The sequence below is a fragment of the Condylura cristata genome, unplaced genomic scaffold (genome assembly GCF_000260355.1).
Source record: "Condylura cristata isolate star-nosed mole 26May11 unplaced genomic scaffold, ConCri1.0 scaffold00023, whole genome shotgun sequence".
NCBI classification, from domain to species: domain Eukaryota; kingdom Metazoa; phylum Chordata; class Mammalia; order Eulipotyphla; family Talpidae; genus Condylura; species Condylura cristata.
The window spans coordinates 24,944,485-24,957,328 of NW_004567124.1; the positions used below are offsets into that span (position 1 = coordinate 24,944,485).

A 12,844-nucleotide genomic window follows, 5' to 3' on the forward strand; every position below is an offset into this window, starting at 1 on the left:
CCTGATAGTGTCCCCCGCTCTGCCCGAGGCCTGGATCTGCTTTCCCTCGGGCACTATGGCAACAGCAGAGCCTTTAGTGTCTCCCCAGGGAGTCTCTCACAGCAGCTCCCTCACACCTGGGGCGGGATGCAGGCTCTCTGGTGCTGCTTGCTCAGCCCTAGCACTCTGGCCTCGACCTGATGGGAGCCTGGGCTAGGCTAATGCAGTCCTTCCGATGTGACCTGCAGCCATCGTTCTTTCTCAACTCTGTGAAGTTGAAAGCATCCCCCAAACGGGGTGAAGGGGTCAGAGAAGGAAGCTGAGGGAAGTTACTGGGAGGAATGGCCTCGGCAGTGCTGGTGATTATCAAGCTGCCCAACAACCCCAGCTGAAACTCTCATCTTCATGTTGTAAATGAGGAGATTGGCTCAGCAAGGCGATGTCAGCTGCCTGAAACTGGTCAGAGGCAGAGCTGGCCATGGAGCCTGGGCCCATGTGAGCCCAGCTGGAGGCGGGCAGGCTCAGAAGCTTGCCTCCCCACCCAGGTCTTACAGATGACGGAGAAACACTGCCAGGATCGAGGCATCCCCTTCCCCAAGATCGAGGTGCGCCCAGAGGACTTGGTGGAGCCCCGCGAATGTTACCTGTTTGACAAGGCCGAGGACCCCCGCGCCCCCATTGTGCTGCATTTCCCCCTTGTCAACTGTACCTTCCGCACACACCTGGCCCCAGGTGAGGGGAAGTCCTGGTGGGTGACGGGGTGCTTCCCAAGAGGGCAGAGCACACCTCCTGCCGGGCCTGAGTTGGTCACTGCTGCCTTCTGCTTTCTGGACCGCAGCACGCACTCTGGCCCAGTTGCTTCTGAGTGACAGCTGAGAGGGGAGTCCAAGCAGGCCTGGCCCAGCGGGAGCAGCAGATGTCCTGGAGCAGGGCGTTGCTGGACCAGCTGTCCCCATCAGCTCCAGGTGTCCTGGCCTGACCTTTCCTCCATTTCCTGCCCCCAGGTGTGGAGCGGCAAACAGCTGAGGAGAAGGCCTTTGGAGACTTTGCCATCAATGGGCCAGACACCCCCTACAGCATGACAAACTTCACCTATGAACCCGAGGCTTTTGATCGGCTGGTGGCCCTGAGTCGATACAACGTCTTGAACAATGTGGAGACCCTGAGGCAGGCCCTCAGGCTGGCTCTGGGCCGGGGAGGGCAGAGAGGGGAACGAGGAGCTCCAGCCTGAGTCTGGTAAAGGGAGGGGTAGTGGTCTCTGCCAGAACCTGCCTTGAGATCCCCTAGGTCTGGGAAAGCCCCTGCACAAATGCAACTTGGACTTGCGAAGGGCCCTGTGTCTGTGGGAGAAAACACAGTACATCTCTCAGGGGCTCCTGGGGGTGTGAGGCGAAAGTGAACGAGGCCTGCTTCACGCTGGCACATGCAGCGGCTATCAGGTAACAGCCTAGCCGCAGGGCACCCTCTCCCCCGGTGCCTGGTCTTCAGACTCTTTCTAAAATGGGAGCCGTGAGAGCTGAGGGCTCATCACCCTCTATAACCCGGAGCCAAAAGCAGAGATGCGCCCATCCACCCATGCTTCCCCAAACGGCCAGCCCCCTCACCCCCAACTCCTAGATGCAGTGCTGAGCACCATCAAAAATGAAGGGAAGCTGTGTGGGCTGCCCATCTGGGCCGCTCAGGCCGTTGTCCTGCCTGCTAACTCTCCTTAGCCTCTGGCCTCCCCCACCTCCTCACCCTGCCCACCTCCTCTGCTCAGCCCTGGGGGGCTCTGGGCTGAGGGTCCACCCTGACAGCGCTCCAGCTGGGGGGCGTGCGCTTGTCTCTGGCTGGTCGCGTCCTTGACGCTTGCCACACGTAGCCTTGCCACCTCACTCACAGTGTCATCTCAGAAGCGAAGTGCATGTGTCCAAAGAGCGCCTCCATCTGTCGGGGCAGATGGGTGTGCACCTGGTGGGTGTGTGCGTCCTTGGTGAGCCCCGGCTGGTGAGCACCTGTCTGTCTGAGGGATGAGCCGTGATGGGGGGGTGGTGGTGGAGGGGGGCCCCGGCAGGGGCTCAGGGACAGGGGCTCCTGACTCACAGATGCAGTTAATGATCTGTGTGATTTGCTTATCTCCCTGTTTCTCATTTCTCCTGACCTACCTAGGAGCCTACAGCTGACTCCAGCTCCTCTGGGAGACAGGCAGATTTTAGGTCCGTGGAGAGAAGGGCCTCTCTGAGCCGGCTTGGGCCGGGGTCTGTGAGGCCTCTCGGCTCTAGCCACTGCCCTCTGCAGCTTCATTGCCCTCACCCCATCCTCCCCAGTGCTGAGCTGCCTCGGGCCCTTCAGTGGGCATCGTGGACACATAGGCACCCGTCCCCATCCTCTCCAGGACCAAAGTTACTATTCCCCTTTCTATCAGGGACACTTTTGCAAGAAGACTCCCCTATCCTGACTCAAAACAAAGCCCTAGCTCTGGGCTGGGAGGAAGGTGGCCAGATCCAAGCTGGCCTGGCCTGGGTCCCTGAGCTTTCCTGCAGAACATGAGCTGTGTAGGCTGAAGGAGCCAGGCCTCAAAAGGGCCAGTGCTTCCCGCTGGCAGGGGCAGGACGTGGCTGCGCTCTCTTGCTTCCTCACTATCTCTGCCCATTACAGGTCTCCCCCTCCCCATTATCTGCCAGAGAAATTTGAGTAATTTCAAGTTTGGGGCTCTCATCAAATTGTTAATTCTGAAACTTATTTTTAAAAAGTTCTTTAAAATTTCAATCTCCATTTTTTTTCTTCCCAAACCAGACAGGCACCTTACATTAACTTAGTTTTCTGCCCGATATACCCTGTTCCCCATCCACCTAAACTCCCTACTAACTAGTTTAGGGCTCTTACCTGAATTTTATTTCCAGTGTATTAAAAGTTTTTAATATTTGAAAATGTATTTCAATTTATAACATATTTTACTAAGTGATTTGCTCATCATTGCTTAATTTTTATTTTGTTGGAGTAGAAAAGTGAATATTTAATGAAGCATCTTTGTATTATAACAGTCTGAGTCTTTATTTTCTGGAGTTGTCTCAGTTTTCCCTGGCTTGTGAGTCTGAATGAGTATAGAATTTTGGGTTCAAAGCTATTTATTCAGACTTTAATACCTTCTTGCTTTTGACATTGCTGACAGGCATCTGGCGTCACTTGAATTCTTATTACCTTGTAGGTAACTTAACTTTTAGTACTCTCTGTCTTGATTTTCAAGTATTGCTGTGATTTTTCTACTTGTGGGCTTAAAATCACTGCGTTTCTTCAAATTCTGGATTTTTTTAAAAAATAATATTCAAAAGGGCAGATTTATTACTTGAAAAAAGGGGGGGGAAGGAAAGTAAAAGATGCTTGCACAAATATACACTGGCAGGAGGAGCTGCCTCTGAGACAGGTTTGTGAAGAGAGACACTCGCATAATCACAGGCGGGCAGGAGAGCTGCCTGGATTTATGGCTTGTGTGTGTGTGTGTGTGTGTGTTTTAAATGCTAACATATCTGAAAAATTTTTCAAAACACTACTACTATCCATTCTCTTTCTGGAATTTCTGATCTAGTCAATCTTCTATATCTATAGACATTCTTTTACATATTCTGTCTTTGTGTTGCATTCTGGGAGATTTTCTTTGTATAATTTTCTAGATCATGAATATGGTTTTCACCTGTATCCAGGCTGCTCTTCTACCTGTCTTTTGGGGGAGTTTTGTTAATTTTTGACTATAACATTTTTCAGTTTAAGTTCTCTAGTGGGATCTTGCAAAACTACCTGTTTTATTGCACACGCCTGTTTTATTGCACTAATTTAGCTCAAATGATATTAAAGTTTTGTATTTCAGGGAATTTTCCTGGTTGTCGTAGGAATGATTTCCTTGTGGGGGTGATTCCTTTGTTGCTTCTCCTTCATGGAGAAGCATGCTTTCATCACGTTTGGTAATTCTTGGTTGTGATCTCATCTCTGAGAGCTTTTGAGCCCTGCTGAGCCTGGGGTGTCTCCTGGTCAGGTTATTGGGCCATGCAATGACAATGATGGCCTGCAGGTGGCAGTATAGGACTTGGGGAAGAGGCTGAAGATGGGCATTTGCAGTGACTGGGTGGGCTCAGAGGTGATGGTACAGCCTTGGTGGGGAAGGTGACTTGTAGGAGCCCATGCATAGAAAAAGGGCCAATTTCCCCAATATGCCAAGCACTCTTAAAATTCAAGAAAGGAAAGACCAAAAATCTGCTAAAAGTATACATCGACAATACACAGAAAAGTGTAATCACCTTAGATGTTTTGACTAAATATGTGTTCTTAACTACATCCTGGCAAACTGACATGCTACTGTATGTAGTTAATATACACTACTCGGTTATTCTTCATTGACATCCCAGTTTCTGGACTTGGGATCCACCGAGGGGGAGAGGAATGGTGCCCGAGGACAAGACCCCCACCACATGACTGATATCTGAATCTGGAATTGAGGGGGTCTGGTCTGGAGATATAGATTTGGGAATCACCAGTATATAAATGATGCTTAAGTCATGAGAGTGGAAATTTTTGTTAAGGAATTGAATATAGACAATGTAAAAAAAAAAAAAAAGGAGGTGGGGGAGGAAGTTTCAGAACTGAGTCATGGGCATTCCAAGGGTGAGAGGTCAGGAAGCAGCAAAGGTGACTGTGACAGAGTGGCTGTGAGTGGGAGAAGTACCAGGAAGCCAGAGAAGAAAGCATTTTAAGGAGAAGAGCACTATCAGCTGTATCACATACTGCCGAGAAGTCAAGCAAGTTGAGCCTGAGGACTCCTTGCTGGGCTAGCAACTGTGGCTCACTAGGGTTTAACAGTTGATAGAGTAGTAGGATCAAGATTTGATTGGCACAAGAGAAAGGGAGGAGAGAAATCAGTGACAATATAGATGAATCTCTTGAGGTGCTAAGCCAAGTGGCCATTATATGATGCTATTTCCACAGTAGGCAGAATTCATGCATCCAAGGACCAAGACGTCGGTAGAAGTTGACCTTATCCTTCTCATCACCTCTCCACAGGAACCCACTTCCCTAAACATCAAGCTCTGTGGGTCTAGAGACTCTGGTTCCCGGAGTGAGTGGGGAAAAACTTCCATTTGGAGGCACAATAGGAGTCCCGCTAAACTTAAAGGGAAGATTCTTGCTGGTCTCTTTGGGCTTCTTGTGTTTGTGGACCGGCAGGCAAAGAAAGGAGTTATACTGGCAGGGATCCGTGGTTTTGATCACAGGAAGATACATACTGCTGTCCAGTGGAAGCAAGGGCAAATGCTTGATACCTTGGCTTTCTTGGTTGATCTTTGGTTTTCTCATGCCAAGTTTTGTGAAATGGATAAATATATCAGCTACGGTTTTACCCATGAACAGTGGGTGAGTATAACAGCTTCAGTGAGGGTCTGAGCCACCCCACCAAGGGAACCACCTAGATCAATAGAAATGCTTGTTGCAGGGGAGGAGAATGAAGAATGTGGAGGACGAGGGATGATAGTATCAGTTACACATTCAGGGCCAGTTACAGCAGGGAGGGGTGTATTTCATCTCCTTAGCTGTTGGAAGTTTTCCCAGAAATTGTGTCCTTCCCGAAATGTGGAAAAGCTGTTCTTAGATGGAGCAAATGTAATGTGGCAAGGAAGAGGATTTGAGTGGCACAGAAGGTAGGGAATGCTATTGATGCCCTTCTGTTCTTTGCTTTTTTTTTTTGACTGATGCACAAACATCTGAATACACACACACACACACACAGTCACCTACACAAAGCACACATCCTCAGATTCTGAGAGGGTTGGTAGCTAGTCGTTCTTAGCTAACTCCCTCTTTGGAGATTTGCCTTGGCTGAATAAATGGAAGTGCCAGTCAGGGTTCTCCAGAAGAACCCTAATAGAGGACCAACTATTACAGAAAATGAGTTTCAGGGAGATTTGGGCAACTCGTGCCCTGCAGAGACCCATCCTTACACATCAGGATTCTAGGCAATAATTCCCTTAGCTTCAGCCTCACTCAGTCAAAGGAGGCGGCAGCAGCCAGGCTGTTGAGCTGTTGAGCTGTTGAGCTGTTGAGCTGTTGAGCTTCCTGTTCCAGGGCCTTGACTCTGGGAATGGTCAACCAACACTACCTCCTATGTTCCTCGTAACAATGCCAGTTCTAGGGAAATTCCTGCTCCAAGACTGTACACCTAGTGCTTTGTTTGGCTTTGCAGTTCTGGGTGTTTCCGCTCCTGGTACACGCGAGCCGCTGCACTGAGCTCAGCAGTCTGCGCGCGCCTGTTTGATCTTTTTGGCTTTGTCGGTCCTTCCAGTCCTTCCAGATATTTTGTGGGCTGGGATTCAGATGTTTTCATTTCATCAAAGGTGGAGTTTTGTGTTTGTTATTTTCTCCTGGCTGATTTCCTCGTGAAGAGAATTCACTCCGCCATTTAAAAATCAGAAGTCTTGTAATACTTCTGACATTTTGCAAATCTGATGTGTATGAAATAATATCTCACAGTGAATCTAATTTGCATTCCTTGGATACTAGTGATACTAAGTATGTTTTTGTAAGTTGTTTTTAACTATTTTGGTTTGCTGCTCTGTGATAGGCTGCCTTTATACTCTGCCTGTTTTCTATTAGACTTGTTGCATTTTTTTCTGACTGATTCACAAATATTTGATGATACATATTTTTTATTCTAATACTGTTTTGGCTAACATATCACAAACATTTCCCCTTAATCAGTGGCTTATTTTTTTTTTAAGATTTTATTTATTTATTCATACAGAACTGGGGTACAGGCCAGAGATGCGGAGGGTGAGAGGCTTCACCGAATGGGGAGCAGAACAGGCAGATCGACGAAGTACACTGCTGAGGGGAGCAGCGGGCGGGTCAGGAGAGGTCTGCCGCGCCATGTGGATCTCCTCGGGCCAGGCGGGAATCGAACTCATGCGGAAGTGACTTTAGCTTCTTAGTGCTGTGCTTTAACCCGCTGAGCCACCAGGGAGGGCCAATCAGTGGCTTATTTATTCAACTATGGAAGGTGTCTTATATTAAAGGGAAAATTTCCCATTTTAATATAATTGAATGCTTACTTTATAACTATTTTCCTTTCTGGTTTGTGGTTTTCCTTTCTTATTTAAGAACCCCCCTCATTTTGATGTTATAAATATCACATATTTATTTTCTTCTAAGAGGAGATGTAACTTTTAAAGTATATTTTCCCCAGAACCATTCAATGAGTAGTTCCTCTCTTCTGCTTCGATCTACACTACCACACTTATTATCTAACAAATTTCCAAATGTGTGTGGCTGTTTCTGGTTTTTATAGTCTGTTATATTTATCTATTCCAGTATTATAGTATGGCAAACTCCCTTCATGTTCTTTAGAATTGTCTTGGTGGTTACTGCTTTTTGGACTGCCTATATAAATTTTAGATCCAGCATGTCAAATTTCATTGAAATTCCTCCTGGAATTTCATTAAATATTATTTTTTTGAGAAAATTACATCTTTAGGTATGGAACTTGTCTCAGAACATGGCATATTTTTCCTTCTAGGCCTTTGTTAATTCCTTTCAAAAGCACATTTAGAATTGTGTCTATTCCTTGAATGTAAGACTTCCCTAAAACAATCTAAGATTTGAGTTACTTGTTTTTTTGTTAGGTTTTTTTGGTGACTAATTCATTTTTTTTAAAGACCCATAAATTGGTAGAATGAATTATATAGTACTGGGTTAGAGCCTGAGCGTTTAGGAGTATGAACTCATATTCATATAGATACTGATATAGAAATAATTACAGATATGTATAATGCATAGCTTAACATATATGTTACATACAGGTTTATATTTATTTACATATTGTTGAATATATAGTTATATATTAGATACACTATATTTTATATTACACATTACATATTTAATATTATATATAATATATGTAATACACACACATAAATTTGAACAAAATAAATAACCCAAAGCACAAAATTGACAAAACTGACTAACCCAAACTGACATAAATAAATGATTAAATCAATAAACAAAATAGACAAGTCAATCTTTTCTCCAGAATTCCAGATGATTTCTATAGATAACTCCCTTCTAAAGAAAATGAAAAGTAACCCCACCCCTTCAATATGGGCTATGCTCTGTGAATGCTTCCCAATGGTATGATATGAAAGGAGGGAATACAGTAAGTTAAGTTGAAAATTGACAAACATTTCGTCTGGTGACAAGGTTAACACCATTGATAAGCTACACTGAAAGTATGTACCCTGGATGTGATGTGAGGAAAATGGTACTTGATCTCTGTGGTCTTCCTCCCCAAATGCCAGGCCTCCAGTCTATTCATGAGAAAAGCATCAGACAGAGCTTACTTGAGGGACATTTTCAAAATACCTAACCAGTAGTCCTCAAAACTGTCAAGGACAGCAAAACCAAGAAAAGTCAAGGAACCGTCACAGCCGAGAGGAGGCTAAGGAGACCTGACAACTAAATTCAATGTTGTAGCTTAGATCTTGGAATGTATAAAAGACATTACACGAGAAATTGAGGAAGTTTGAATGAAGTGGGGATGTTGTGAATAATAATGTATCAATATTAGCTGATTAATAAATGTGCAGCACAGACATTATTAACAGAGAAAACGGGCACAGAGTAGGACATTTGACTAGCTTCTCCATTTTTTTGCTCTAGAACATAGTTTATTTTTCAAAAGGTAAGTGGCTCGCTACAAAGTATGGTGGCAGGATGAAAAAGGATCACTCAGAGTCTGTGGCCAGAACAATGAGAAGCCTAGAGGGGCGACACCAAGAAAGTTCAGTCCAGCAACAAAGACAGTCTCGCTTTTATTTGTAATGTGACAGAAAATAAAGACCAAAGAAACAAGCAGGCAAACGGGGAATGCACAGGTGTGGGGACGTGTAATCAGCTGGCCCCAGCCAAGGTTGGGAAATAGGGAGAAAGTCAAAGGCAAGTCTCAGCATTTATGCTACTCTGACCATAACACCTATTGCCGGTCCTGCGTGTGCTGTCTCAGCGTGTAGAGGTCCTCACATGGAGACTTTTGCCCTGAGAAGGTACTTATCAACTTTCCCTGTTTCTTCAGACTAATGGGCACAGCAGAATAGTCAAAGCAAGTAATAACCAAGGCAAAGACACAGAATAGTCGATGCACAAGCTCCCACAGGTAAGTTGCTCTGTTTCCGCTTGGCAGTGTGTTTTGTAGTTTTAAATCAGATTTTTTTAATAGATTTATTTATTCGTACAGAACTGGGGTACAGGCCAGAGATGTGGAGAGGCTTCACCAGAGACAGAGCAGGGAGCAGAACAGGCAGATAGACGAAGTACACTGCTGAGGGGAGCAGCGGGTGGGTCAGGAGAGGTCTGCCGCGCCATGTGGCTCTTCTCTGGGGCAGGCTGGGATCGACTCATGCCGAATTGGCTTAAGTTTCTTTGTGCTGTGCTTTAACCCGCTGCGCCACCAGGGAGGGCCAATCATAGATTTTTTTTTTAAAGGAGTGTTTTTGTGGTTGATTTCTAATTGACTTCCATCTGGTGGGAAAGTGTTATAAAGGATCAGAAGAAAATAATTATACTAAAAAACACAATTAACAGGCAAGATAAATGAGAGTCATACCTCAGAGGAAGGGGAGGGGGAGGGACCAAAACATGAGGGAAGAAGAGCTCAAGGGACCTGGTGGTGGGAATTTTACAAGAACTACACCTGAGAGGAGAAAGCAAACATTGTACAAAAAGATAGAATGATGTAAAATTTAAAAATGTGTTTTAGTGTGCTACCACTAAGACTAAATCATTGATATAAATATCAGTGTTAAATATACATAGCATATGATCCACATAGAAAGTAAATAAAAATATTTAAGGTAGCAAGTTAAACACTTATATGAAGGAGACTTTATATCATGAAAAAATAAAAAGAGATCATACATATTTTTAAAGTTTGGTCTTTGGAAACAATGTATGTCAAAGGTGTTACCTTGGAGTCAAGAGCCAATAATCCCAAGCTTTTTGTGATCTGTACAGGCCCAGGGAATGGTAAAGGGGAAATTTGAAAATTTTCAGATTTTCCTTTGGGTCCTTCATCTTCAAATAAGACCATGCTTTATTCAATAATTTTGAGGATATTAAAACATTTAGATATCTTTTCCTAGAAATTGCTATCTTAGTAGCTAGATCCACTTTTTTGTTTCAAAGAAAGCATTTACTGGTCTTCGGTTTTATCATGTATGGACAGAATATTCTGTCTCAAGTCATCTTTATTAATGTCAATACGTCCAAATTTATGTTCCAGGTGTTCAAAAAATCATTAGAATAATATGATTCTGACAAAAGGAGCTTTGCCTTTTTGATTACAACTTTCTTCCTTAAGGATTAAGGAGTATAGAAAATTGTACCTGTGGATGGATTATACCGTAGTGTGACCTTCAATTGCTGTATGTTTCCTGTCTCCGGCAGGGAAGAACAGTCAGTGTCTGGCAAGTGTTTATAACAAATCGAAATCCAAAGGCATTGATTGTGGCCTCGAGATGTAAAGATCTGATTCTATGAGTCCTGCTTCTTGTTAATGCCAAAAGAAAGACTGACTCCATCCCTAACCTCAGTGACCTCCTGCTGGCTGCCTTCCTGGGGCAGCCCCTTGGGCAGGTCCCTACCTGCTGTCTGAGATTTCCGGAAATGGGGCTGCTAAGATTTCTGCTTCTGGGCCAGTATCAGCTCCAGCAGGGGGTCCTCTGTTGAGTGCCTAACACAGGCCTTTGCTTCAGATACTCAGGAGGGAGGGAGGGATGGGAAAAGACTACTAATGTGACATGATCAAAGGCAGGGAAGGTATAAGATGGAGATTAAAGAGGGCCTAGAAGGGGCTGGGGCCAGGGTGTAGGAAGGATTGGCAGGGAAAAGAGGAGAGTTACAGACAGCCAGAAAGACTGAGCACAGCTGCTGAATGGCCTCTGAAATGACATCTTACACCAATAAAGATATTGGTGCTGCACTGGTAAATAGCGGAGCATCTGGTAAACTGGTGTTCCACGGACCAGTAAGTGCCAACCCATCTTCCAAGTCTCCACTTAAAGATCACCTCCTTGTGGATCTTTCTCCACACATTCCACTTAATTTTCTTTTTCTTTATAACTGTGTCATCTTGTTTCCCAGTTTCCAAGCATTTGGTTGGTTTGTAAGTGGGAGGCTGTGATGGGCTAGAAGGAATTAAAATTTGCCTTTTAATAAACTAACTTCAGGTTTAATTTTGGAAAGAATGAGCCTCTTTTAGGAAATGCCTATTTCAGAGCCCTGATGGCAGCTGAGTATGAAACCACCTTTGTGACCTACTGGGATCTCCCAGGCCTGGCCTTTGACTCCTGCTTGTAGCTATAGCTGAAACTATTGCTGGGGGACATCTGTTCTCTTCTACATGGGCCAGGTCAGGGCCCCTCAGGCCCACCTTGGCTCTCTCAGGGGCTTGTCCAGACCCTGGCCTCCTGACCCTGTCCAACCCTTGCCTCAGGCTGACTCCTCCACAGTTGGTCACACCTCCCTCCTCTCCATGGCAGCCCAGGCAGACCTCTGGCTCTCACTCTCCAAGGGAGTTTGGGGAGACTTCAGTTCTCCAAAGGAGAAAGAGAACCTATCTAGGAAGATTAGGGGCATTTCCACCCCCTGCCTAGACCCTTCCTCCGTGGCATCTAACCCACCACGGGCATCATTGTATTGGACAGGTGATTCTCGGGGAATATGGCTTTTCCCACAATGCACCTGAGGAGAGAGGCCGAGTCCATAGTTGTAGTATTTCACCCAAACTGTGCAAAATGCTCCTGAGGGCTAACACATTTCAATCTCCGACTTGCCGTCCTTGTCCCTGATCCTCACCTTCCCTCCCGCGTTGCCCTCACCCCTGTACCTCCATCACCACCATATACCACCTTATGTCAGTTGGACACATAGCCTCAGTCCTCTCCCTTCACGTGACTCAAAACTTTGCTTGTGACAGGTAAGAGGAAGGTTTGGGAATAGAAAACTTTATTTTCCTCACAATGGTCAGCCTTTAAGGGTTGTCTCTGGAGAGTTGATTCTGAGGCTTAAAGCAGGTGGGCTCTTGTTTTTCTCCCTGCAATTTTGACAAAAAGTGCCATTGGCCAACGAGAGGGAGGATGAACAGGAGAAAGAGTCAAAGCATCAGAAACACCTTTGTAGAGATTTAGTTGAAATGCTGTTACATGAGAAAAGAAGGCAACTAACTGGCTGGAGAGTGTGAGGAGGGGCTGGGCTTGACTCTTAGTTCTCAGCTCCATGTCAAGTTGTTAAGGGGAAGGATGTCCTAAAGGAACTCTGCAGAGTCTTATGGACTCCACCTCCTACTCCAGCTTTCTGGACCCTGCCCCCTACTCCAGTGATTAGAAACTACTACTCCCAGCAGTACCAGGGAGAGAACTGCGAGGACCCAAGGGCGGAGCTAGCAGGAATTCTGGGACATTTGGGGGATAAATAGGGCGCGATTGCATCTCATGGTCTCTCTGGCTCTGGCTCTCTCGCTCAGGAAACAGATCTGACCTCGTGACTTGGTGTGTTCAGTCAGCCTAGCTGTAAGGTATTCCACTTATTTTGTATCCTGCACTCTTTCCCTGGCTTGTTTCCTATTCCTTTCCCCTTTTGTAAATAAACCAGTTATTGACCCTTTTGTGTGTCCCTGCAGTATAGCCCCACAGACAGGCGGCCCAGTCCTCTCTGGGCTACCCTGTAACAAAGTCACTCAGAGGGCGGGAAGTCTTGGCACTGGGAGGGGACATCGCAGGCTACTTTCTCTGCTGCAGGAAGGGCGCAGGTCCTCTGGGCTGCAGACCCTGCCAGTGGCACAGGAGTCCCCACATAG

General features: G+C 45.7%; 1 protein-coding gene across 1 annotated transcript in view; it reads left to right on the plus strand.

The window, feature by feature from the left end:
• The window catches only part of PLA2G4F (phospholipase A2, group IVF), a 14,177-nt gene extending 12,184 nt beyond the window's left edge, over positions 1 to 1,993 (plus strand). The window contains exons 19-20 of the mRNA XM_004687555.2: positions 525 to 711; positions 984 to 1,993. Coding sequence (XP_004687612.1) covers positions 525 to 711; positions 984 to 1,210 — 414 coding nt within the window. The 3' untranslated portion in view covers positions 1,211 to 1,993. The remainder of the gene's footprint in view (positions 1 to 524; positions 712 to 983) is intronic.
• Positions 1,994 to 12,844: the final 10,851 nt, after the last annotated feature.